This window comes from Geotrypetes seraphini, chromosome 2 (assembly GCF_902459505.1).
Source record: "Geotrypetes seraphini chromosome 2, aGeoSer1.1, whole genome shotgun sequence".
Lineage (NCBI taxonomy): Eukaryota > Metazoa > Chordata > Amphibia > Gymnophiona > Dermophiidae > Geotrypetes > Geotrypetes seraphini.
This window is the reverse complement of record NC_047085.1, coordinates 313,143,915-313,171,658: the sequence shown is the minus strand read 5'-3', so window position 1 is coordinate 313,171,658 and position 27,744 is coordinate 313,143,915. Positions and strand designations below refer to the sequence as shown.

Sequence of the window (27,744 nt, the reverse complement as noted above, 5' to 3'; positions counted from 1 at the left end):
ATTTCTCTATTATCGAAAGGGAAATAGTTCAGAAAGCCAGTATCATTAGGGCAAAGGGATTTGTATACTGTCTTTTTGTAATTTTACAACACTCAAAGCAATTTACAGGTACTTCAAACATTTTCCCTGTCTGTCCTAGTAGGCTCACCATCTATCTAATGTACCTGGGGCAGTGGAGGATTAAGCAATTTGCCCAGGGTCACATGGAGCAGAGCAGGGTTTGAACCCGCAACCTCAGGGTGCTGAGGCTGTAGCTCTAACCACTACACTGCACTCTAGTTCAATAAAGACTTCTTTCTGGTTCATAGACAACAACGCGGAAGACAAAGGCGCGCGCCGACAACTGAGCGCAAGACGGAGGCACGCGCCAAAGAAAATTACTGTTTTTAGGGGCTCCGACGGGGGGTTTTGTTGGGGAGCACCCCCAGTTTACTTAATACAAATTGCGCCGGCATTGTGGGGGGTTTGGGGGGTTGTAACCCCCCACATTTTACTGTAAACTTAACTTTTTCCCTAAAAACAGGGAAAAAGTGAAGTTTTCAGTAAAATGTGGGGGGTTACAACCCCCCATATCCCCCACAACGCGGCATGATCTGTATTAAGTAAAGTGGGGGAACCCCCCCGTCGGAGCCCTAAAAATAGTAATTTTTTTCGGCGCACGCCTCCGCGCTGCGCTCAATTGTCTGCTCGCGCCTTTGTCCTGGCGCGCTTTTGACCTGACACCTTCTTTCTAGCTTTCTGAGATCATCAACCTACTCCCTTTCCAATTTTTTTTAAATATGGAAAGCATCTCAATATACTGTACACCCATGAAACTGGATAACTTTCTGTGTAAGCTAATAAAACTAAACAGTGACATTTTCTTGTTAGGAACTTGCAAGAAAGAAAGCTTTATCCTAAAGGAATACTCATCAGGAATCCAATTATCTCTGCTCACAACAGCAGATCCACCAGCTATGCCTGACATTGATTGAGCAGGAGACCTTAGTGGTCCCAAAAGCTCACATTTAAAGTATCGTCTCTGCTTAATAGCCTTACTGGCTTTCTTTTAACAAATGTTTCTATGGCTGAAATATGGTGGCTGGGTTGTGGTTTGTTTGTGGGTTTTTTTTTTGCATCAAATGATTTATTTAAAGGCATAAATTTCTTAAAATTTAGAATAGTTTCAAAATATTATATAAGCCTGCTTGAATATGCTTAACCATTTAGTGCACTGTATTCCTTGCACTGAACATGTACCATTTTGAACTTATCAAGAGCATATGTACAGGAAGTGTGGGAATGGAGATTGATCAATTTCTGAGAAGCAGGATCTCTCCAATGAATACCTCCCAATATAAATCCACACCACATTTATAATGCCATAAATTGCTGTCTGGTTGATCTTGGTCCTCTAATCTCTTGTACGTTAAATATTCACCAATGATTTTCTCATGGTGGAAAGCGCAAACTGGATGCTCATCAGAGCAAGGATGAATTTGCAAAACACAGCAATGAGAGCAAATCGGTTTTAACAATCTGAAGTGTTGCTGCTGTACTGTAAATGGCAAAGTACTTTATCCACATTGGCAGATGCCTTGAATTCCAGCAGTTAAATCTCAATGAGCATACGTGCACGAAGATTTGCTTTGCATATAACTGTTACTGGCTAGCCCCTAACTCAGGGGTAGGGAACTCCGGTCCTCAAGAGCCGTATTCCAGTCGGGTTTTCAGGATTTCCCCAATGAATATGCATTGAAAGCAGGGCATGCAAATTCATTGGGGAAATCCTGAAAACCCGACTGGAATACGGCTCTCGAGGACCGGAGTTCCCTGCCCTTACTGAAAATTTAATCCACAGATTTAGCCTGTGCCTTGAAGTCATTCAACGATGAATGTATCCGCCATAAGCGGAGAAACTGACTGATAGGTAAAATTCTTTTCAGGCGGTAAGGAGCAGTACAGTCAAGACTCTGAAACACCATACACAAACCCTTAGGGTCCCTTTTGCAAAGCTGTGGGCGCAAAGCTGCTGTGGTAAATGCACCAAAGTCTTGACCTGTGCTAAAAACCACTATCACAGTTTTGTAAAAAGGGGGGTAAGTAAATTACTTTGGATGCCTAAATCGGCACCTAGTGGCTCCTACTTTAGATATCCTTTATAGAATCTGGCCCCTCAAATCCATGATTACCTCTTTTTCTTCCAGGTAGTTGTAGCCTGGATTTCTCTGCCTACTGAGCTAAGAACCATTTCATCTTAACTGTCTAATCTAATCTAATCTAAAGCTTGGCTTTATATACTGAGTCATCATTCCAAGAAAGCTCGACTCGGTTTACAATAGTTAAGTTAACAGAAAAAAAAACATAAGGAATAATGACAAAATTTCAAGAAAATTAATTTTCAAAATGTTTAGCAAATAAAGTGTTTTTTAAAGATTTATGGAAAGATTGAAGTGAACCAGAACTCCTTAAAAAAAAAAAATTTGAAGTGAACCAGAACTCCTTAAAAGAAGCAGAAGATCATTCCAAAGTTGAGAAAATTTAAAAATCAAAGATTGACTAAAAATCTTGACTGTCATTCTGAAAGGCTTAAAAAACTTACTTGTTTAAAAAATTATTTGCTTAAACTCCTAAGTACATTTTTACTTCTGTTTCACTGAATTTTTGTGTAGGGAGTTCTTTTTCCCGCTGCTTGATATCTCTGTACGTCTGCCTTATTTCCATTTGACTTCTGACTCAGGAAACCAGACCCTAGAGTTGTGTCATATTAGGGGAGGATCAAATTCTTAAGTCCAAGACAAAATATGAAAAACCCAAACAGCTTCTAAAAGACCAATTTGAACAAAATACCAGGGAAATCCAGATGTGATGCTACCCAAGGGCCATGTGATAATGAAATACTCAGGCAACAGAACAAAGTACCAGAGCCATGACCCCATCAACATTTTGCCTTACATAGACAACATCAGCAACTGTTAGGGCTCCTGGGGGCAAGAATGGAGTTTGGTGTCCAACTCCCTCCCCCCCCCCCATGTTCTGCTAAACCTGAGGAAAAATTTACTGTACATAAATCTCTTAAACCCTAATTTCTGTCAAAATACATTTGGGGTGGAGACAAGAGTGGGGGAGGGGTGCCTCTCACCCTCGCTATGCCACTGCTGCCACTGGCTTTGTAAAGACTCAGAAGCACTCTTGCTACTAGAGTGGCAACATGGAGTTTCCAAGTTTCTTTACAGTTTGATATACCAACCATCAAACAAATATCTGGACGTTTTACAGTTGTTAAAATTGGAGTTTAAAAAGTAATTATAAAAAAAAAAATGAAAAATAGGGTAACATAAAAACTGGACAAAGACAAAGATACAGACAAAGTTGAGACAATAGGCACTGTGGTAGGGGAAGATTCAAATTACATCAAAATCAAAATGAAAATAAAAGGGAAGTAGGAAGGGGAAGGGAGAGAACAAATAGGGGAGGTGAAGGGGGGGTCACTTCTTAAAAGCGGATCTTTTTGAACAGTTAAAGATGGAAGAAAAATGATCATATCCAGAATTTTGGTATGCGTCTTGAACTAACAAGGATTTTAGTTTGGTTTTGAATTTGTCGAGTAAATTTTCCGATCGAAGGTGAGATGGCATTGCGTTCCAGAGGGAAGGGGCTGTGACAGAGAAGATAGAGTTTCGAGTATAGAAAAGTTCTTTGAGAGATGGAACAGTCAGTAGATTTTGATCAGTGAATCTCGGTGCCCGAAGAAAGGCATAAGGAATGAGATATTTATCAAGGAATGATGGGGAGTGGGCAAGTTTAATCTTAAATACCAATAGGAGAATTTTATAAGTAATTCTGTGCGAAACAGGAAGCCAATGTGCTTCACGTAGCAGCAGAGTGACGTGATTGAATTTATTTGCATTGTAGATAAGCTTAATGGCAGTATTTTGAATTAATTGCAATCGGCAAATTTCTTTTTGGGTGATTCCATGGTATAAGGAATTGCATTAATCTATGTGGGAAATAATTAGGGAATGAATTAGGGTTTGGATAATAATAATAATAATTTTATTTTTCATATACCGCGTTTCATTCACACAGGCTTTTGGTAAGTGTTGTCTTTATTTACTTTAATCTTGATTTCGCTCACTTTAAACACGTACAAATTATCTTTTTGCACAGATCATGAAATCGCCGAGTATCACTGCTGGCGTCTTCCCTTACATATGGTTCTCTTAGTTTTAAAACCGTCTTTTCCTCCTTGCTTAGACATACCTTGCTTTATATTTGTTAACATCTTTTCTAGCATCTCATTATACAAAATACAGGTTTTAAGTAGTTTCTTATGGATAACTTGGTAGCTTTCACTAAATGAATTCTCCCTTCCCCCTTTTTAACTTTTTTTAATAGAAAGTTTTTTACATGGGCTTTACAAATATTAACTCTTTTTAACTTGAACTTTTAATGAAAACCTTTGTTTAAATAAAGACGCATTATTAGTATACATATTTTATTCAATTTTATGACATTTTCTTATATGACTCGTTATGAACGTCCTTTTTGAATTTTCTTATTTTAGTTTTATACCATTCTCATTGCGGTTTATCTCAAACCTGAACAACCATGCTAGGTCCTTTTATGCTTGTTTCACTTACCCAAATGCTTCACTTTTCGCATGTAGCACTTTATGAACACTCGAATAGACATTAGCACATCAGCTTTCATAGTCTCACATATCATCCTACTTTTTCTCCCTTCCTATTGCCCTATCCTCTCATTTTGTACTTTCAGATCACTCAAATTCACTTCTGATTTTTTAATCTATATATTATCATTTATATATTATATTTCTATTTACCTGTATTCTGTGAGTTTTTTAGATCACTTGTACTTATTTAAACATCACATTTTTTGCACACCATTTTGCACTTATGATGTACTATTTGGACTCAAAATTCTCATTCATATTTATTAGGACCCCTGAAGAAGGTGTGTTCTCCGAAACACGGACCATGTAAGGTCCCTTGGTTTGTAGTAAGGTGATATCAGTAATTGCATTAATATTTGGTACAAATAAACATAGCCTGCATCTTGTACATTTTGATCTGCAGTTTTTTCTTGTTTTTATATACCGCCAAAGCCATGATAGTTCGAGGCGGTTTACAACAAGAGTTGCTGGACAATCAGCGAAATGGTCACAATACAAAGTCATTGAATACAAGGTCAACGAAATGGTCAAAATACAAAGTCATCGAATACAAGGTTACAGAATGGAAGTAGTGAAAAACTATAAGATTCTTAGGTTACAAATCAATTAAACAAATTCATTTTTACTGATTTTCTAAAACTGAAGTAGGATGAGGAATGCATGATAATGTTACCCAGCCAGTCGTTCCATTTACCTGCCTGGAAGGCTTTGTCCAGGAATCTTTTGTAGCAGTAGGCCTTTATTGTTGGATAGGTGAACATATGAATTCTGCGTTTGGGCCTAATAGAACTATCCAGATTTAATTGAGAAACCAAGTACATAGTGGCCGGGCCCAATATTGATTTATAACAAAGACAAAAAAATTTAAACAAAACTCGTGCTTCCAGGGGCAGCCAGTGAAGTTTTTGATAATAGGGACTTATGTGTTCCCATTTTTTCAACTCAAAAATCAGTCGAACTGCCAAATTTTGAATAACTCAGAGTCTTTGAAGGGATTTTTTGAAGATTCCTAAATAAATGATGTTACAGTAGTCAAGTATGCTTAAAATGGAAGATTGAACCAATAAGCGGAATGATACTGTGTCAAAATATTTTCTGATGGTTCTGAGTTTCCATAATATCGAGAAGCATTTCCTAACCAATAAATCCATGTGTACATTTAGGGTAAGGTGTCGGTCCAGAGTCACTCCCAGAATTTTTATGGAATAGTCAATAGGCAAGGCCTGTCCATTCACAAAAATCGTTGAGTCTTTGCAGAAGTTATAGAGTGAATTAGTCAGAGTTTATAGAAGAATTTTTGGGTAACTGCAATGATCTGGTCATGATAGGATGATTCCTAGTAATTTGACTTTAGGTTCAATTTGGATTTGTTTGGTGTCTATACAGATTGGTCCTTTTAAAAATTCATTACTTTTAGCCGGAAAGAGAATACTACAGGATTTGTCTATATTGAGAGATAAACGGTTAGATCGAAGCCAGCGACTGATATTGTCAAGTTTGGTATTTATTTCTTGAATGTCGCTTGTGTCTGAAGGGTTGATAGGGTGCGCATTGACACCCCCAATCCTAATACCTTGGGTAGCTGTTCATGGCAGGACCCAGGAAAATGGTGCAGCATATCCATTGCCTATATTGGGAAAGTAAACTCTGCATTGGCAAGAAATATAAATCATTTATATAGGAAAGTAGAAAAAAAGGCAGAGCTGAACATCACAGTTCCAAAGTATCTTAAAAAGAAATATATTAGCCTGCAAAAGTGAGCTAAAACAATTTTTATTAATCCATAAATTAAGAGCAAAAATGTTCTGTCAGCAGTTTAGAACAGTAGAGGTAGGCAGTGTATTTCCCAGGGTGTTTCACACGGGAATGTACATCCTCAAGGGAATACTCTGATTGCCTCTCTAGCTCTGAGTTGCTGAAAGAACATTTTTGTTTCTAGTTCACTTTGTACTGACTAATACAGTATATATATATTTTTTATAGTGTATAATCTAAAGCTCTTCTCATTGCCTGCTTTTTCGGATCTGTAGATTGATACTGTGTATGTTCAGGTTGCCCCATCTAGAGCCAGAATAGTGACCTGATAACCTTCCAAAATTGTGGGATCATGCTACCCTTTTGCTTTATACATTACATTGGCTACCACTTGAGTCAGATGTCTTTTTAAAGTTGTTTGACTTTTCAGGGCTGTGGGGGGATGGGCCCTTGATATTTGAATGGTCTTATATTACCTTATCAACCTTGTTGCATGTTACATTCTGGTACCTCTCATAATCTGATAATGGATATAGTTATATCTGCTTAAATATATTTCTGTGTTTAGTTTAAAAAATATGGGAAAAGACCTCAAATGCCCAAGTGTTATATTCAATGCAAACACTTTCGTGGGGCTGTAAACATCATCATTGGTCAATAAAACCCCGTTAATTTTTGTTGATATATTTTTTTATGCTCATTTACTCACTTATTAACTCTTTAAATCAAGCATCCTTAAACACTTGTAATGTACACAATAGCTAGCAGTGTTAGGTTGACGTTTCCACCAATATGTTGTCAAAACCATTCGCTTCAATAAAAAAAAAATTTTAAACCCTGGCCTGTCCGTTTCACTTCAGAACAGCTTCATCAGGGGAAGTGCTCAAGTTGATTTGAAAAGCTATGTCCGCTAGATGTAAATCAGCCTGTTAATCTGGAATGTAAAAAAAAGATAAATAAATGGCTTTAATGGCACCACAAAAATGCTTCCTATAATTCTTCTCAGTGTTGATGTTAATTTGTAAATAAAATTTTACACCCATTCAGGTGAAAAAACCTTTTTCTTGAATGAAACACTGGCATTAAACTATAAATGTAACCAATGAGTGTGCAAATCTTTCCAATCCATCTGACAATAAATCATACTGTTTAAAAGATGTTAAACTACAATATTCATTTTGAAAACTCATACTTCACAAGTTTTTACCTAACCTTGTGTGACTGAGAAAACAGATGGCTTCTGCTTTTAAATAAGATGCCATCAGCAGCACAAAAGAGACTGTCTTGATTGGATGTTAAAATACTATTAACCTTCACTACAAATGAGTTTTCCACTCCATGCTTACCTGTCTAGGAGTAAAAACTTGGAATAACCTTACAAAAATGTCCAGAACTGAACCTAGCCACATCATCTTCTGAAGAAAACTGAAAACCCATCTGTTCGACACTTAATCTCCTGCATCCTCTCCTCTTCTCCTCCCCTTCCCCTCCCACCTCCTTTTCACACTCTTATCTCTCTACTTCCCCTCCCTCTCTCCCCCTCCTACCTATCCTCCTCCCCTCTCTTCCCTCCCTCTCCATCCTCTCCCTTCTCTCCTCTCTTTAAAGTCGCTTTGAGCCTGTATAGGTATGAGCGACGCACAAATAGAATCTAATCTAATGCTTGGTTTTATATACTGAGTCATTATTCTATGAAAGCTGGACTCGGTTACATTAGTTAACTTAAACAGATAAGAACCATTAGAAATAGAAACAAATTTCAAGAAAATCAATTTTCGAAAGGTTTAACAAATAAAACGGTTTTTAAAGATTTACGAAAAAATTGAAGCAAACCAGAACTCCTTAAAAGAGACAGAAGATCATTCCAAAGTTGAGAAAATTTAAAAATCAAAGATTGACTAAAAACCTTAACTCCTTTAATCCCTTTCCTGGAAGGAAGGGATAATTTAAATTGTTGGTCGCCTCTTGCAAAAGAGAATCTATAAACATTCCACGATAAAGGAATAATTAATAGATGTCCCCTTTTGATGAAAAAAATAAATGGTCACATTACCTAAAGCCCCTCCAGGAAAGGAATGGAAAACAAAGATGGAAATGTTATAATGACTTTGTATTGCTCTGTGGTACAGCTGCACCTTGAACCGCTGGACGACCTGGGAGGAAAAGGGTGCGTTAAGGATGACAAACAAATTGAAGATAGACTGAATTCCTTCTTTGCGTTTGTCTTTACAAAGGAAGACACCGCAACAATACCTGACACAGTGGTTTTAAGCATCTCTCGCTTCTCATTTCCTCCACTCAAATCTGATAGCTCTGTCTCCTTCCTCGTTTTCTGGCAACTCTCCTCTCTCTTCCCTTTTCTTCTCTGGTCTTCCTTCTCTATTTTCTGCCTCCGTCTAAATTAAATTCTTTATTACTATTCAGTCCTCGGTTTCCCTCTTTTCACTGTGTCTACTCACAGCTTGCCACCCCTTTCTTTCACTCCTCCACTATCTCACTAACTCTATCTTCTTCCCCCCCATCCAGCATGTGGGAAAGCAGCAGCAGTGGTGAGGTGAGGGCCCCTCACCTCTTCACCGCTGCTGCTGCTTCCTCATATGCAACTGAAGCTGACAGCACAAGTTCTCCCCACTTCTATCATCTGCCCCCCCCCTTCTCTGTCTCTCTTCTCCCCACTTCTATTATCTGCCCCTTTTCTGTCTCTTTTCTCCCCACTTCCATTATCTGCCCCTTCTCTCTCTCTCCATCCCAGGCAATTCCCTCACGTTATCCTGCCCCCTCATTGAGAATTGCCTGGGTTGGAGGGAGAGAGAGAAGGGGACAGATGATGGAAGTGGGGAGAACTTGTGCCATCAGCCATCAGTGTTGGAAAGCAGCAGCGTGCTGAGGAGGGAGAGGCCAGAGGCTATCTTCCTCTCATTCATCTCCTTGCCACCCCTGTCCCTTGGTCTTTCCCATGATTTCCACAATTTCCAGCATATCCCCTCCCTCCATTCTTGTAGCCCAGAATCTCCTCTCCGTCTCTGATAGCCTGACATCTCCTTGTCCTTTTTCCTTCACTATCTTCCTATCCCATTTCTCTTCCCTCCCCCCCCGATCAATTATTTCACCACCTCTCTCTTCCCTCCCCCTCAGGGTCCAAGATTGCTTCCACTTTCTAGCCTGCTGTTCTCTCCCCCTGTCACCCTATGATCCAGCCACCCTACTGCCCTTGTCCAACATTTCCCCTTCTTTCCCTCCATCTCATCCCCTGATCCAACATAACGCATTTCTTGTTCTTCCTGATTGTCCTTCCATCTAGCATCTTCCCCTTCCCAGGCCTGCCGACTTCAACTCATTTACTGCTCTGTGCTCTCTCTCCTGCCGCTGGCCCGCTGCCGAAGCATGTAAACAAATTTAACTCACGCTGCTCAAACAGTGCATGTGCTGCTGATGGCTTCCCTCCCCTCGATCGGGCCCCCACTCGATCGGCAACACCGGGCCCCCCCACTGAAAGAAACAGGGCTTGCAACTGCTCTCTCTCTCTCCCAAAGCCTGTACTGTAAACAAATTTAACACAAGTCGCAGGGCTCAAACAGAGCGCGTGCCACTGATGGCTACCCTCCTCCTTCCTCCCCCTCATGACGTAACTTCCCATTTTGTTTATGGGGGAGGAGGAGGAAATCCGGCAGTATCACGAGCACTGTTAGAGCCCTGTGGCTTGTGTTAAATTTGTTTACAGTAAAGGCTTTGGCAGCGGCAGGAGAGAGAGAGAGAGAGATCAGTGTAGGCCCTGTTTCTTTCAGTGGGGGGGAGGCCGGTGTTGCCGATCGAGGGGGGGTAAAGTGTTGCCGATCAAATGGAGGCCCCGGTGTTGCCGATCGATAGGGGAGGGGGGGGGCATCACTGTTTAAAAAAAAAATATCAGTGTTCTCCTTCAGCGGGCCCCCCTGACCATTTCGGGCCCTAGGCATGTGCCTACTGGGCCTATTCATTAATCCGGCCCTGCTTATGTGCTGGAAACATCCAGCATGAATGTTCATTTTCAAAAATGACATCCAGATTATGAATGGGGAAAAGAAGGGACATGGACTTTTGTGTGGCAACATAGGAACATCTACCATATAAAATGGGCACACAAGGGTCCATACAGAGCACAAGTATAGCCTAATGTTTAGAGCAGTGGGTTGAAAAGCAGCAGACCCAGGTTCAAATCCCATTTCAGCTGTTTGTGATTTTGATTTTTTTATTTATGAGCCCTCCAGAAACAGACAAATGGCTACTGTACCTGAATATACACCAGTGTAATAGTCTTCAGGCTTGCAGGTTTTTAATATATTCAAACGTAAAAGAGCTGAAACAGGATCTGAATCTGAGTCTTTTGGTTGTCAGTCCATTTCTCTAACCCTGAGGCTTCTCCTCAGATCTGCGAGCAGGTTTATTAAGAATGCCCATAATATCTGAAGCTATCATAGTGTCTGGTATCTGTTACTGTTTCACATTCGTGGGAGAGGGGGGACAGCAGTCACTGGGGGATTAAGGAGGTGGACAGCTGCTCAATCAGATCACCTTTCTGCAACCAGGTCTAAATAATAACGTCTATGTTTTTAGAAATGGATGTCCCTTCTTCTGTGATCGGAGTTGGATGTCCATATACTGGCTCCTTCCTAGTCCCGCCCAAAGCACGCCCATGTCAGATGCACATATTGCAGGATTAGACATCTGTATCCTGTATTTGTTAAATTAGGATTTGGACATTCATTCAGTATGGATGTCTAAATGCCAGTTTTCATCTGTCTAAAGCTAGAATAGAACTACAATAACCACCACAGTTTCCCAGTTCAGATGAGCTGAAAGTATTTCAGAACCAGTACTATTGATATGAATGGATGCTTTGTGGCTATATTGTGGGAATTACTCTTGCTTCAGGCAATAATAAACATATTTCAGTTTAAGAGAATCCAAAGGCAAATAAAAAGCATATATGCATTTTGATGAATCTTTTATCTAGGCAGGTTTCTGAGCTTAGAGTTCTGATTGCCCTTTATCCTTCTACAGCCTCATGGGACCTATTTACTAAGGTACATTAAAATGCATGTTATTGCAGAGTGCTTAATATAGTATGTGCTATTAGCTCCTCCCACCTTTCTGAATCTAACAAGTTAACATAGGGTTGCTATTATGTTGATCTGGGTCAGAAACCTAGGCATAGCAGAAATGTATGCAAATTGGAAATATAGTATGAGCAAATGAAAAGTGGACTCGGAAAAGGTGATTTTTTTTTTAAAGCAGGTTTACAACTTTTGTTCCCGAACACTAAGCAACCATACAAAATAAAAATGTGGGAACAAAAAAGGAAAGAATAGCTAGGAATAACAAAACCTAGAATCGGGTAAATGGACACCGAAATATTTGACCACTGCTGCTCCTTTTAACTTGCTCAGAGAAAATCATGAGGAGTACTGTGCTACATGCCAAAGCATTTCACAAGAAAAGAATATATCCACAGCAGGAGCTGTGTGCTCGGGAACTCCCTGTGGTAACAATTAAGAGGCTTCAAAATTCAGTACTGCATAATGTCAAGAAAGTTAATTTTGAACACCTACAGGTGAAATAATTTCTCTCAGATGTCACTATTGACAGCACAAGACAGATTGCTTAGCTGAGCACAGGAAGTGCTGGCTAAGTTCTCGATTTGGGAAGCTATTTTCCCCTGCTTAGAAGGCATATTGCAGGAGCAGATGCCTTTAGTTTTTATGTAGTTGAAAGAATACAATAGTTCTGCGTAACCGATGGGTTCATTGGTGGGTACATTTAGCCATACCGGTAGTCACTAACCATCAGGGCATGACTGCTGTACTCTTTCTGTGATAATACAATTAAGGAAGAACTCTAGGGAAGTTATCAATATGAGCTACTTTTAAAATTGTTCTTTTGCTGTTAACCCCAGTTATTAGTAGCTAGAACTGTTCCCGTCCCCGCAGATAACCGCGGGAAACCATCTCCATGTCATTCTTTAAGGAGAGAGGGAAGAATCAGAGTTTGAATGGGCCACTGACCCTCAATCCCTGCGTTGAAGAATGCTGGTGTAGAAGGAGTGAGGTTGAGCTAGACACTAAAGAATGACGTGGGATGGCTGGTTATCCGCGGGGTCGGGAACGGTGATGAGTTTTGTCACTGTGTCATTTTCTAATTTAGATCTCATTGCATAAAATGGGACCTGTGCTAAAATCAAGAGTTAATTGTAAACTAAAACATATTTATTTATCTATTTACCACCACCCCTTTTACAAATCAATAGCGGGATTTTTAGCGCCAGTCACAGCAGTAACAGCTCCAATGCTCATAAAATTCCTATGAGTGGCGGAATTGATACCGCCGCGGCCAATGCTAAAATCCGGGCTTCAGTTTTATAAAAGGGGGGGGGGGGGAGTTATTTATTTATTTATTTTAGTGTTGTTGGTTTTTTTCCTTTATTATTTTGAAAATAAGTGACAAGTAATACACTTGTTTAAGTAACATGATAAGTAATAATACATAAAAAGGAAATTCAATTAAAGAAAATATCAATTTACAAACTTTTAGACCCCTAAACATTTATGGGGAGGGGAAGTCCTGAATATACAGAGAATTAATTTAAACATCAGTAAAAACAAAAAGGAAACAGCTTAACGGGAACAACTCCTCAGTACATAATCACACCCTTTAAACACTAGAGATCTTCTTCATGTCCAGAAAATTCTGGAGATGATCTGGAACAAAGAATGTATATTTTGTCCCCAAATATTTAATGAGGCATTTACAAGGATATGCCAGTTGAAATTTTGCACCTAAATCTTTCGTCTCTTGCCTCATTGTCAGAAATATTTTCCTCCTTTCTTGAGTTGTTTAATAATGTCAGGGTATATCCAAATACATTAACCATGAAAAGGAGTATACGAATTAAGAAAATAGAATTTTAAAACAGCGTTGAGATCCTTTTGAAACACAAATGAAACGAGTAAGGTAGCTTTTTCTTCCAAAATTGTCACAGATGTTTCTAAGATAGCTGATATGTTTCCCAAATCAGGAGATTGATTCTGAGAAGCTTGAGGATTTTCTTGAATCTCACTCCCATTTTTCTTTACAAAACCAGGTAAATAGTAATTTTTATTCAAAGGAGGCGTGGAGGAGCATAATAAAACCGTCTAAGTCCCCTTTTGGCCTAAGGCTTTAAACGTTGAAAGTAGAAGCAGAGAAAATGTCCATTATCAAAAAAACGTCCAAAAGGAGGTCTTTTTTGATAATGGCCTGCCTCTACGTTCAGCTGTTTTAAATGCCTAGACCACCACTACGTCTAAACTTATACCCTATAATCAACCTAAAAAAAGCCTAAGCCCCAAAAGTCCAAAACAAGGGCTTTTAGGCGAAGGAGGAGCCAGTCCTTCGCCTAAAAGCTGGATTCTGTAACCAGTGTCTGTAAAAACAACACCGGTTACAGAATCCACCCCCCCACATGACATCGGGGCAGGAGGGAGCCCAAACCCTCCTGTCCCGCGGCCCCCCCAAACCCACAGTTATCCCCCCCAAGTCCGATGGGGCCAGGAGAGAGCCCAAGCCCTCCTGGCCACGTGACCCCCCATCCCCTACAAGATCGGGCAGGAGGGAGCCCAACCCCTCCTGTCCAGGTGAACCCCCTACCCCCCACCCCCACTAAAATATGGGCAGGAGGGATCCCAGGCCCTTCTGCCCTCGAATCAACCCCCCCCCCATGACCCCCCCCGAACCCCTGATCTCCCCCCGCCAACCTGTGACCCCCCGCTGACCCCACAACCCCACTACCCCCAATCCCATCCCCCATACCTTGTAAAAGTTGGTCGGACGGACAGGTGTCAATCCCGCCTGTCCGGCAGGCCAGCCGGCTCCAGAATGGGGCCATATTGGCCCAGGCAGCTCAAACCCCGCCCACAGGTGGGGACTGAGGTGCCTGGGCCAACCAGAATAAGGCTCCCTCCTGCCCCGAACGTAATCGTTCGGGAGGGCCACGGGGCAGGAGGGCTTGAGCTCCTTCCTGCCCCGAACGTAATCAGGGGGGGGGGCGCGGGGCAGGAGAGCTTAGGCTCCCTCCTGCCCTGATTGTTGTGGGGGGGGAAGGGTGGATCACGACAGGGGAGATGAGATGGAGTGTTAAGTGACTTACTCAGGGTCACAAAGAACAGGGTTGGGTTTACATTAATAAATCTGTCCCTAAGTAGGATGTGTGGTTGTAAACATATACAGCTATCACTTTACAATTTGGTGTGTATTTTTCAGCATATTTTTTCATTATTCTAAATTTTCCCCCTCCTTTACTAACGTGTAGCATGGGTTTTAGCACCGGTAGTGGTGGTAACTGCTCCAATGCTCAGAATTAATGTCGGGAAGAAGGTTTGTGGGCTGGCAACTGGACCTTTAGATGCGGCGGTCGGTGGTCGGCAGTGGATCAAGGAGGGTGTTTGAAGCGGTGGTAGGCAGCAGCAGCGGGGGCTGGTCTAGGGAGGGGCAGCCTTCAGCGCTGGAGGCAGGCAGGCTGGCTGGCTTTAGCACAGCAGGGAGGGAGGGAGGTAGGATGGCTAGCTTTGTGGGAGAGGGTGGAACAAAGGCTGGAAGGCAGTGAGGGGGACATAGAAAGGAGTACAGGGGCACTAAGGACATAGGAAGGAGCACTGGGAGCACTAATGACATGGGAAGGAGGCACTGCGGGCACTAAGGACATAGCAAGGGGCACTAAGGACATGGGAAGGAGGCACTTGGGGCACTAAGGACATAGGAAGGAGCACTGGGGGCACTAAGGACATGGGAAGGAGGCACTGGGGGCACTAAGGACATAGGAAGGGGCACTAAGGACAAAGAAAAGAGCACTGGGGACACTAAGGACATGGGAAGGAGGAACTGATGGCACTAAGGACATAGGAAGGAAGAAGAGAGGGAATTGGAAACATCATGATAGGATTAATTTTAGTTTTTGGTGGGCAACTGTATGTGCAACATATAAATATGAAAAGATTATGGCAGAACGTTTAGGGATTAGTAAATCCTTTAATGGGATATGGGGTCCATTAACTAACTTTGTTACATTATAATTATATTAGAATCCTTTGCACATCCAGGGGGAGTTGGAGGGTAGGGGGTGGATTATTTCTTTTAATATTATTCATAGTATAATATATAAGATTACTGATTATAATTAGGATAAGAAGGGGATTAAAATTTGATGAATGTAATAATTCTGATGATAATAATGTATTTTCATATAGTTTTTTCTGATATTTAAATTGTATACATTATAAAGTTTGAAATATCAATAAAGATTTATATAAAAAAAAAAAGAAAGGGACAATTATTGTGTCTGAGTGCAAAAAGAAAGAAAGAAATGAAAGAAAGGATGCACAGTCAAAGGAAACGCAACCAGAGACTCATGAAATCACCACACAGCAAAGGTAGGAAAAATTATTTTATTTTCAATTTAGTGATCAAAATGTGTCAGTTTTGAGAATTTATATCTGCTGTCTATATTTTGCACTATATTTGTCTATTTTTCTATAGTTACTGAGGTGACATTGCATATTTTAAAGTCATCTGCCTTGACATTTTTGAAACCCCCCAAATATAAATGATAATTAACATTTTCTCTGCGTTTAGTGTGCTTTGTAGTTTTTAAAAATTTTATGGTTACCGTTATGAATTAATAAGATATTATGTGTACATGGAAAATGAATGGAAGAAATTGGGTGTGTGATTGGGGGCGGGGCTAGGGAGGGATTGGGGCGGGACTGACAATTAATAGATGTTCCGTTTTGATGAAAAAATAAATGGTCACGTTATGTATGATGATGAGAGCACCTGTTGACCGTTCATTTTCTAATTGTAATCTGCTTTATATTTCCATGTGTGTGTGTGTGTGCGTATGCTGGGTCTTTCTCTCTTGATTCCTCTGGAGCCAGGGTGAATTTGCATGTCTGAAAGGGGATAATGAGGCTCAGGCATATAGAAATCAGAATGCAACTTATGGTTCAGAGGCAAACAGGCCCTAAATGCTTCACTATATACCGTTTTCCTACAAGATTTCAGAACTGACTTCCCATGCAATCTCTGCTCCAGCTTTGGAAGCAAATATTTTTAATCATTCTCTTCCACAAAATGTGTGACTCATTTCTTTCTTTCTTTTTTGTAAACTATCCCTATGATTGCAATCTAACAGCCACTGATGTCAGCCACTCAGCAAGAGGTGTGGGTGCAGGCCAGATGCCGAAGAAATCATGGCTGCCTGCCCTGCACCGCTGGAGATTCGAGCCGTGCACCATCTGCCATCCAACGAGGGGGCTCCGAAAAAGGTACAGGGAGTGGGGGGATGATTTAAAATTGCTGCATAGGCCACCCCATTTACTAAGACTGTGCACCATACACGGGTTTGTATAACCCATGTATAGACCGCGGGGGCCAGTGTTCCCTCTAAGCGGGCGGGTGTTGTGAGCAAACTTTTTTCACTGTGAGCTAAAAATATCGGGCGCCAGCAAGTTATGAGCCAAATAAATATGTTGTCAAAGTTGCTGATACATGAGGACGAGGTATTCAAAGGAATTTTAGGCCTACACGCTAAATTAAATAACGTTAAATAATATTTTTAAGAACACAGAAATTGTAGGGATGAAATGATATCTTAATAAATGTTTTACAACAAATGTAGTTATGTCTGTTACATCCATATGTGTAAACTGTAAATTAAAAACAGTCCAGAAGACAATACGTTTGATGCTTTCAATTTCTAGACCAGTGTTTTTCAACCTTTTTTGGGCAAAGGCACACTTGTTTCATGAAAAAAATCACGAGGCACACCACTATTAGAAAATGTTAAAAAATTTAACTCTCTGCCTATATTGACTATATATAAAGTAATTCTCTTGAATAGGAATCAAATAAACACAAAGAAAGTATTTTATAATTACTTTATTATGAAATAAAAATTATAAAAATTATAAAATACTTTATTCAGTGCGAAACCTGGGCCTGTTTGGCTGAACACAAAGCTGATATTCTGGCTGGAATGGAAGAAAGACACACACGTAGCTCTTCGTCAACAGCTCTCAGTCTCTCTCTGTATTTGGTTTTTATAGCATACAAAAATAGACAAATATACCCTCCATCCTTTTTATTAAACCACAATAGCAGTTTTTAGCGCAGGGAGCTGCGCTGAATGCCCAGCACTGCTCTTGACGCTCATAGGCTCCCTGCGCTAAAAACCACTATTGCGGTTTAGTAAAAGGGGACCATATTGTAAAATATAGACAGCAGATATAAATTCAGAACTGTGCATAGTAAGTGAAGGGAAGTTTTCATCTCTGGGAATTTACCCAGTTAACTATTAAGTTATTTGGGCAAATTCCTTTGAAAACTGTGGTAATACTGCCTCCACTTTGCTAAATTTAAAATAAAATCATTTTTCCTACCTTGTCTGGTGATTTCTGGTTGCACTTTCTTCTTCTGACTGTGCATCCAATCTTTCTTCCCTTCTATCAGCCTGTATGCTTTCTCTCCTCCACACCTCATTCCCTCCCCCAACTTTTTCTTCCTCTCTCCCTGACCTTTCTTTCTTTTTTTCTGTTTCTCTTCTTTCCTTCTGTTTCCCTGCCTGCCCCCTTTCTTTCTTTCTCCCAGCCTCCTGTCCAGCAGTAACTCTCTTCCCTTCCTCCCCTCCCAGCAGCATCTCTCCGTCTCCCTCTCCAGTAGCAGCTGTCCCTTTTTTTTCCTTGCCCAGCAGCTTCCCAGATTCCTTTCCCTCCTCCCCTCCCAGAAGCATCTCTCCTTCTTCTCCTTATCCAGTAGCAGCTGTCCCTTTTTTTCCTTGCCCAGCAGCTTCCCAGATTCCTTTCCCTCCTCCCCTCCCAGAAGCATCTCTCCTTCTTCTCCCTCTCCAGTAGCAGCTGTCCTTTTTTTTCCTGGCCCAGCAGCTTCCCAGATTCCTTTCCCTCCTCCCCTCCCAGAAGCATCTCTCCGTCTCCTTCTCCCTCTCCAGTAGCAGCTGTCCCTTTTTTTCCTAGCCCAGCAGCTTCCCAGATTCCTTTCCCTCCTCCCCTCCAAGAAGCATCTCTCCTTCTTCTCCTTATCCAGTAGCAGCTGTCCCTTTTTTTCCTTGCCCAGCAGCTTCCCAGATTCCTTTCCCTCCTCCCCTCCCAGAAGCATCTCTCCTTCTTCTCCCTCTCCAGTAGCAGCTGTCCTTTTTTTTTCCTGGCCCAGCAGCTTCCCAGATTCCTTTCCCTCCTCCCCTCCCAGATGCATCTCTCCTTCTCCTTCTCCCTCTCCAGTAGCAGCTGTCCCTTTTTTTTCCTGGCCCAGCAGCTTCCCAGATTCCTTTCCCTCCTCCCCTCCCAGAAGCATCTCTCCTTCTCCCTTTCCAGTAGCAGCTGTCCCTTTTTTCCCCTGCCCAGCAGCTTCCCAGACTGATAGTGGTTTTCTCCCCTCCCAGCAGCTCTTCTTACTTCCCAGCGCAGCGATTCACGAAGGCAGCCTCGGGTCCTTTGTTGTGTCGCGCCGCCTCTGAGGAAAGAGGAAGTTGCATCATCAGAGGCAGCCGCGACTCAGCAAAAGCCCCGAGGCTGCCTTCGTGAATCGCTGCGCTGGGAAGTAAAGGAGAGCTGCAGAGAGGGGAGAAAGCCACTGTCGGAGGCTCCCCAAGATCTCTCCGGCCCAGCGCACGCTTCCGATGCTGATCTTGCAGAAGTTCAAATGAGTCAATCTTGCCGGTCCTGCGCTGTGACGAGAAACTTGTGCGCTGCGACCTAATATTTTGTGCGCCAGCGCACGCCAGCGCAGCTTAGCGGGAACACTAAGTCCGCGGCCTATATATGGGGGAAATACAGGTAGGTATCAGTTTGTGGGGATATATTATTTTAATCATACATTAAGAGTTACCTCCTCTTTCCTCTCTCTTTGTAATGAGTAAAGACAACTGAACTGTGTAAATCAAGCTTTTACAGCTTGTTAGACTAAATATGTAGAAGGAAAAAAAAATAATGAAAAATGTATTAAATAAATCAGGTTTATCTACTCTTTGAAACAAACAAAAATTTTCTTTAAAGAAATTGGCAGAATAATTGTGAGAATAACCACCATATGTCACCAAGGCAGTATTTCAATATAAACTAGAGCTGGCTACAATCCAACACATTTGATGCCCACATTGCATTTAATGCAGCCCGCCCATTCTGGATCACTTTCAGATCGTGACAATCTGATCCCCCTGGGAATGGGAATGAAACAGAAATTGCATTCTTTTCAACAGCAAGCATATTTTTACAACAATATCCTTAGCAGACTTCGTGTCTGCCTGGGACAGCATCCAAAATTTGGAATAATCTCTAGCTATATTAGTTGCTGGAGTGATTTTTCGTGTATTTGGAAGCAGTTTCAATTGAAATGCCATCAGTTCTTCACTCCAGATGAACAACCCTTAAGCAGCTACATTTTTAATAAAGCCAATATTTGCAAGTATAAAATATTCATGCGGACCTAACACTGGTGCCAATACACATGCTATTATTATCTTAGAAAACAAGACCTATTCATTATTCCCTAAATCACAATACCATCTGATAGATTTAACACAAAGCCTACAGGGTTCTTCTCAGCTACTGCTGACCTATTAGATGCTGTGTTTAGAAACCACTAGAGTGGTTGTGTAGGAGTTCTCAATGATGTGGCTGCGTTTAGGTTAAATCTGTTAGCACAGGGTCAAGGCATGCATTGAATCATACATGAATTCACAATGACACTTGTTTGAGAATGTAGGAGCCTGGAATTCTAATTTAATTGGGATACACAAAACTCAAAAGGGCTGATTCTATAAAAGGGTGTCCTGATTGTAGGTGGCGGTAGGCATCCTACTGCCATCTGGCAACCAATGGGGACACACAGTAAAAAATCACAAAAACCCTGAGGCAGGACACCTACATTGTAGGCGTTTGTTGCGGGTCTAAGGAGATGAATAGGGTCACTTAAGCTCACCCAAGGATGGGCATGGGTGTGGTTTCGCCCAGAAGTGGCCTTGGGCTACAATAGATGCCTGAAATGTGGGCTAGCAAAATGCTGGCCTACATATCAAATGTTAAAAGTAGACGTGGCTGGCTGGGCTGATTGCAGCAAGGGAATCCCCCAATCAGCTGAGCCAGCAGCACTCCCCGAAGCCGCAGCTGTATACTGTAGATGTGATCATCATTATTTGTAGCTAGCAACATTATATCCCACTGCTGTTATACAACTTGAAGTCCAACAACACAGACAAGGTCAAAGCACATCAAATAATGACCAAAACAAAAGTACCAAGAGCCCCTAGATAAATTACTGACTCCTCATGCCCCTTATTCGTCCGCTGAGATCTGCCAATCAATCCTTACTTTCTATCCCATCTTTTAAGATAATTGGTACTAGATGTTTAGACATCTTTTCCGTTACAGCACCCCAAATATGGAATACACTCCCTGCCTATATCAGAAAAGAAAAAAAAAATGGAAGACCATTTCAAAAGTAAATTAAAATGTTTTTGATTCAAAGAAGCTTTCAGTCTTCCTTAATCCTAAGTCATGCCTGATAATGACTTTTTTAGACTTGAACTTCTATTCCCAAACCTTATTGTTTTTCCCTTATATGTTTCTACTGTTCTATAATCAATTGTATTTCTTACCCCCTTACCTCTCAGATCATGTCAGTTGTGTCTTGAGTTAATATGTTTATGAATTTTTAAAATTTATTTTGAATTGGAACTAGTCTTTATTGACCCAACACATCAGTTGTAGTGTGGCCAAGCAAGGGCCGTCCTGACCTTGGTCACGTAAATTTACTTGGCATCCACCAGGGGGAGCCGGGAGGGCTAAGAACTCACCAGGTTTTCTGTATCCAGGTCACCACCAGGGGAGCTCAAGAGCTGTGCAGGTCCGTGCTGACTCAGCTAGAACAGGGCGTGGCCCTGCTCTAGAAAAGGCAGCAGTGTGGAACAGACAGTTAGGCAAGCTAGGGAGAAGATTAAAGTTCCTCTCCCATGATGACCTCCCGGGTCCAAGCAGTGGTGAGAACTGTACACTTATGGAGGTAATTGAGGCTGGTGAATCACTGGATCTTCCAGGGCAGGAGGAAGAAACCCCTATGGAGCTACAAGGAAGTCTGCCAGAGGAGTTTGGTGAATATCCTGAACCCATGGAAGTTGGCTTAATCACCAGGTGTCAAGATTGAGCTTAAGACTGTGAGTTGCGCGGGGACAGAAATCCCACCCGTCCCCACCCGTCCCCGCCAAAGTTCCACCCGTCCCCACCCGTCCCTGTGAGGACTCCCACCCGTCCCTGCAGGAATCCCTCCGTCCCCGCAAGGAATCCCCTACGTCCCCGCGAGGAATCCCCTACGTCCCCGCCCGTCCCTATAAACTACAGAAATAGTTATTTCATTTAATTATGCTACTGAATTAAAGGCTCTGGTAGAAACCCATTTAAAAATAAGCAAAAAGACTTTATTAATTTGGAAATATTAATTGGGAAGAATATATACTTTGTAAACGGGTTTCTACCAGAGCCTCTAATGTTTATAAATTTTTATCAACACAACTAATATACTACTTTATCCTTAAGCAAAAAAAAAAAAAGAATTTTTTTCCTACCTTTGTTGCCTGGTTTCTGCTTTCTTCATATTCTCATTCAATTCCTTCCATCCACTGCCTCTCTTCTCTCTGTGTCTTCCATTTGCTCTGTTACTGTGCCTCTCCCTTTCTCCCCCCTCCCAAATTGGTCTGGCACCCATCTTTTTCCCTCCGCTCCCCCCATAGTCTGGCACCTCTGTCTTCTTCCCTGCCAGGGTCTTTTCCCCATTCCCTCTTCCCCATTTCCTTCCAGTGTCCTTCTCCCCCACCATCTTCCCCATGTCCTGTCAGGCAGCATCCTTCTCCCCCCTCTGCCTTCCCCGTGTCCTTTCAGCGTCCTTCACCCCCTCTGTCTTCCCCATGTCTTTTCAGCGGCCTTCTCCCCCCTCTGTCTTCCCCATGTCCTTTCAGTGGCCTTCTCCCCCCCTGTTTTCCCCATTTCCTTTCAGTGGCCTTCTCCACCCCTTTTTCCCCATGTCCTTTCAGTGGCATTCTCCACCCCTTTGTCTTCCCCAGTGCTTTCAGGGTCCTTCACCCCCCTCTGTCTTCCACATGTGCTTTCAGCATCCTTCCCCCCCTCCTCCCGTTTACCCCATGTCCTTTCAGCGTCCTTCTCCACCCCTTTGTCTTCCCCAGTGCTTTCAGCGGCCTTCTCCCCCCTTAAGAGTCTTTTCTTCTCCACTCCACCTTTCCTCCCTCCCTGCCCCTTACCTTTGTGGCGTTTCCGCACCCGACCGACAACAGAACAGGCCCGGTCGGACAAATCTCCCTGTCCTGTAGCCGCGAATCTAAATTACCTTCTTACAGCAGCTGGAGTATTGAAGCTGCTGTAAGAGGTAATTTAGATTTGCGGCTACAGGGCAGGGAGGTTTGTCGGCCGGGCCTGTTGTCGGTCAATCGGGGGACCTGACCGGCTGTGCACATTCTTTGGGGCGGACCGCCCCCTCCCCCCTCTTTCGTTCGCCATTGCCTTCTTCCTACCTGCCCTGCCGCACACAGCCGACCGGAAGTCTTTCTGATGTCAGCGCTGACGTCGGAAGAAGGGAGGGCTTTGCTTAAGCCCTCCCTCCGACGTCAGCGCTGACATCGGGAAGACTTCCGTTCGGCTGTGTGCTGCGACAGTGCAGGTAAGGAGGAGGAGACTACCCTCGTGGCTCGAATGCACTGCAATCCAACCCCGCAGGAACCCCGCGACCCTCGGAGGCGTCCCCACGGGATCCCTGTGACCCTAGGGGGCGTCCCCACGGGATCCCCGCAACCCTAGGGGGCGTCCCCATGGGATCCCCGTGACCCAAAGGGGGAACCCGCGGGATTCCCGCCATCCCCGTTCCCGTGCAGCTTTCTACTTGGAAAGGCAAATCTAGGACACTCTTCATTTCCCAGCAATGCTTCAAAGGCTGCTCGAGGCTTCTGTTTTGGATTATTGTGAACTTTATGTATACCAGAGCAGAGATCTGTATTTTTGCATTGCTACCTACTTGGGAGTAGGCTGTGAGAGCCCTGAGGAAAGAAGCTCTGAGGGGGCAAGATCTCAGGGGAATTATTGACTGTTTGAAGGGAAAAGAAATCCTGAACTGTTACTGTGTTATTTTTGCTTTTGAATCTTTGTTTGAAGAAACTTTTGCAAGAAGCACCATTTACTTGGTTTGGGACATCCTTACCTTGATTTTTGCAAGTAAATTTATGTTATGAACATTTATACAACTGTGCTGGTGTTTTTTCTATTTGAGTTCCTTTTGTTACTCCAATCCTGCAGGGTGTCTCCAAGCCAGGTCACACGTTGGTGTATTTTCTTGTGACTAGCCACTAGAGGCGTGAGCATGGGATGCGCACTCATAAAGCTCAAGGTATGAAAAAAAATAAAAAACATGCTAAATGACGCTAAATGCAAAGGTTTTGTTACCAAAATATAATTATTGTTTTTATTTGTTCAATCATGACACCAAAAGAATAAAGCATAATTGCCTTAGCCGTTGCATTAGCGGGAGGTCATTATAGTTGCCAAAATGCTGGCCTTCTGATAACGAGCTCAGTTTAAGATCTCAAGACACTCTATTATATACTTTTCGTTCAGTGTGACATCATTAGCTTGACAGCCAATATAATAACATGGGTGGTCTTAAAAGTTAGACAAAGAAAAAAGTTTCAGAAATCACTTTTGTTCTGTTGACATTCATTTCTGAATATACATTAACATTTTATAACATTTCCAATATTCCTTTATCATTCTTAAAACTTATTTTAGACAATTTATCTATGTATCAAACAAGCTGCTAAAAAGTTTTAAACCTTACAGTGCTGAAAAGTTGTCAGCCTTAGAGAAAAGGAGGGCTCTCCCTAAGCTGACAGTTTCAACTTTCATGGATCTGCACACAGAAGCCTTAGCCTGGAGGAGGGGCTGATTTCTCCCTCTCTATGCTAGAGACTGTTAATTATTTCCAGCCAAGCCATTTCTGTTATATGTGCGCTTTTTTGACTTGGAAATCTCCTCCCTGAGTGACATTTGCAAGAGGAAACACCCCTATGAAAGAAAACTGAGGGACTATAAATACCAAGTCTGTGGGAGGGGTCTGGTTTTTGGCTCTTGCTCCCTTGTTACTGTATTATTGATGTACAGATAGGGTTGCCATATTTTACAAAGGAAAACCCTGGACACATAATCCTGCCCTGTTCCGCCTCCAGCCCCGCCCTATTCTATTTCTGACTCCACCCATTCACACCTCTGACCCCACCCAGCCATATCTCTGGCCCTTCCCAGTCATGCCTCTGGCCCCGCCTAATCATACCTCTGGCCCCACCCTATTCCACCCCCAGCAAGCCTCTTCTCTTCTGCAATGAGCTCCAGTTGCATCTGGAGAGCCTAGAGCATGCGCGGATTTGTGTGATGTCATCTGCACATGCTCAGATGCCCTCCATATGCAGCTGGAGTTCGTTGGGGCTTTCCAAAACCCAGACAAATGCTGTGTTTTGGAAAGCCCACCCGGGAGCTCGGAAAGTCCTCTAAAAAGAGGACATATCCAAGTTTTCCTGGACGTCTGATAACTCTATATAAGAGGAGCAGATAGCTAACACAGCCAGTGCATAAGACAAGAAAGAGTGAGGAAATTGCAACAAAATCTATGCAGTTACTGCATTGCTTTCCAGTTAGATTTGGAATGGGGACGAGATCATCAATGCAGCCTCCAAAGGAGAAATAAGGAGAAGAGCAGTGGATATCATCTATTCAGGAGAAGCACCAGAACAGAGAACCTCAGCAATAAATCCCACTAGGGAAGGGATCTGCTACCAACACAGTGTATCTGCAGACTCAAAGAGCTAAGCCTCTTAAGAATACTCATTGGGGCAGATATTCATATGCAGCCAGTGGCGGTGAACATTTATTTAGCTGCTGGAGGAATTCATAGTTTCATAGTTTATTTAAAATTTGATTAAACGCCTATCAAAAATTATAGGCATAAGTACAATATTAATAAAAATAAGGGATACAATAATTTAAAACACAGTTATCTTCAAACTACAGACAAACCATAAAAGGGGAAAAAGGGGAAAAGGGGAAAGAATTATTCCTGAATATTCAATGCCGGACCATGTCCCGCCACCAGCATTGAATATCCAGGTTGATGCAGCCACCTATCTCTTTTGCAACTGACTCATAGCAAATGACATGGGGACAAATTTTTCCCATCCCTTCCCTGCGAGTTCTTTTCCTGTCCCTGCTCCATTCCAGCAAGCTCTGTCCTCATCTGCACAAGCCTCAAACACTTTAACATCATAAGTGTTCAAGGCTTGCGCAGTTATGGCAGAGCTTACAGGAATGGGGCAGGGACAGGGACAGCGACAAAACTCATGGGGACAGGACGGGGAAATTGAGTTCCTGCGGGGACAAGGATATTGCAGCCGCTGACTTTGCTATGCAAATGTAGTATAATGGAGACATTAGTATTAAAACGAGTTCATTAATATTGAAACTAGCAATCTGACCAATGCCCTAACATCGCTTTGTAATGCACAAAATACAGTGATGACTTAACGATCCAAAATTACCGACAGGTCAGGGTTACTGACAGGAGGAGGGCCATATACACATATGTTAAAGGTGCCTCAGCCAGACCCATGGAACCACTTATCCACCTGACCTCCCACCTGACATTCCCTCCTGCCTTTGCCCCCCTGATGATGGCCCCCTCCTGACAACAGCCCCATAAAAATCAGTAGGAGGGATGTCCACTCCGTCCTGCCTCGGCCACCCAGACCTCCCTACTACCTGACCCACCCAAACACCCCACCCACCCAATCCATCCCCCTATACCTTATTCTGGAGGGATGCCCACTCTCCACTGCTGGCAGACCCGCGTCTTCAAAATGGTGGGCTTTCCCCTTCTCAGTGTATCCTGGAAGGGGAGGAGCCTAAGGCCCTGATTGGCCCAGGTGCCTAAGGCCCCTCTCATAGGAAGGGCCTTAGGCACCTGAACCAATCAGAGTCTTAGGCCCCTCCCAATGCATTCTTGGATGCACCGGGAAGGGGAAGGCCTGCCATTTTGAAGAGGTGAGCCTGCCTGCAGGAGGAAGTGGGCATCTCTCCTGCTGTCTTCAGAATAAGGTACATGGGGTGGGTTGGGTGTGTGGGAGGCTACATGTGGATTGGGAGCACGAGGGCATCTGGGTGGCCATGGAAGGAGGGACTGGGCATCCGTCCTGCCAATCTTCGCAGGGGGCCATCATTGGAAGAGGGCCTAGCCAGGAGGGGGCTGTCATCGGGGGAGCGAGGCAGGAGGGAGTGGGCATCCCTCCTGCCGATCTTCACAGGGATCTGTCATCGGGAGGGGGTCCATCATCAAGGGGGCCAGCATGATGGGGTATTTTTTATTGCGAAAAATATTGTACATGTGTATGCCCATTAAAAAGAAGAAAAAAGAAAGTTTTCCTGCTCCAAACAGCTGAGTGGCAGGAGACTGCTTTAGGGCTTCCCTTGCCGGCTCTACACATGTGTCAGTTGCTTTTCCAATGACTCATTGGATGGGATTATGGAAGATATCCGTGAAACTCATTTGCATGTGAAATTGTTTCAACATTGATCGCCATTTTGAAAATGGACAGTTTGAACGGAGGGATTCAAGATGGCGACGGAGCTAGTCGCATAGCTGGAGGCTCTCCCTGCACCGGCAAATTTAATATTTCTAACTGCTTACCGACTTGCCTTTCAGTATGCCTAAGCGCAGAGGGAAACAGAGGAATGGTCTTCCTGCCTCCTTCGCCTCCTCGCTATCGCGCCAGACAGCTATAACAACGTTTGCTGTCCCGATTGTTCAGGGCGTTCCGGTAAACCGAGAGGGGTCGATCTCAGCTTCGGAAAGTGAAGTCTCGCTTAGCCCAGTTGTTCCGGGAGTCCCCCACGCCCAGGGAGAATGTCAGAGACGCCGACGGCGCTACAGGAAGCGGTGGGGATGTCATTGACCTCGCCAGCACTGTTTGGCTTACCCCTGACCCCGGAGGCAGTTCCAATCTCGCTGGACTCTTTACATCAAGCGCCAGCTGCTGGGGGGCTAGGAATTCAGGGCGGTTCAGGGAATGAAACTTTTAATCCTGATATGGAGATTTCTGCTTCTTCTACTATTCCTGCTTCCCTTTTGACCCCGCTGAAGAAACCACCGGTGATTGATTTGGAAGCACTCTGGGAGGCTATCGAAAGCCTTCATAA

General features: G+C 43.0%; 1 protein-coding gene across 7 annotated transcripts in view; it reads left to right on the top strand.

Annotated features, from left to right (window-relative positions):
- The window catches only part of NEK11 (NIMA related kinase 11), a 539,441-nt gene that overhangs the window by 408,823 nt on the left and 102,874 nt on the right, over positions 1 to 27,744 (top strand). For 5 of the 7 annotated variants that reach the window (XM_033930006.1, XM_033930009.1, XM_033930008.1 and 2 more), the window contains 2 exons: positions 16,629 to 16,761; positions 23,803 to 23,893. In XM_033930006.1, the coding sequence (XP_033785897.1) occupies positions 16,629 to 16,761; positions 23,803 to 23,849 (180 nt within the window). In that variant the 3' untranslated portion in view covers positions 23,850 to 23,893. Of the gene's footprint in view, positions 1 to 16,628; positions 16,762 to 23,802; positions 23,894 to 27,250; positions 27,384 to 27,744 lie in introns of those variants that run through there. The other 2 variants (XM_033930007.1, XR_004538012.1) reach the window with 2 other exon arrangements.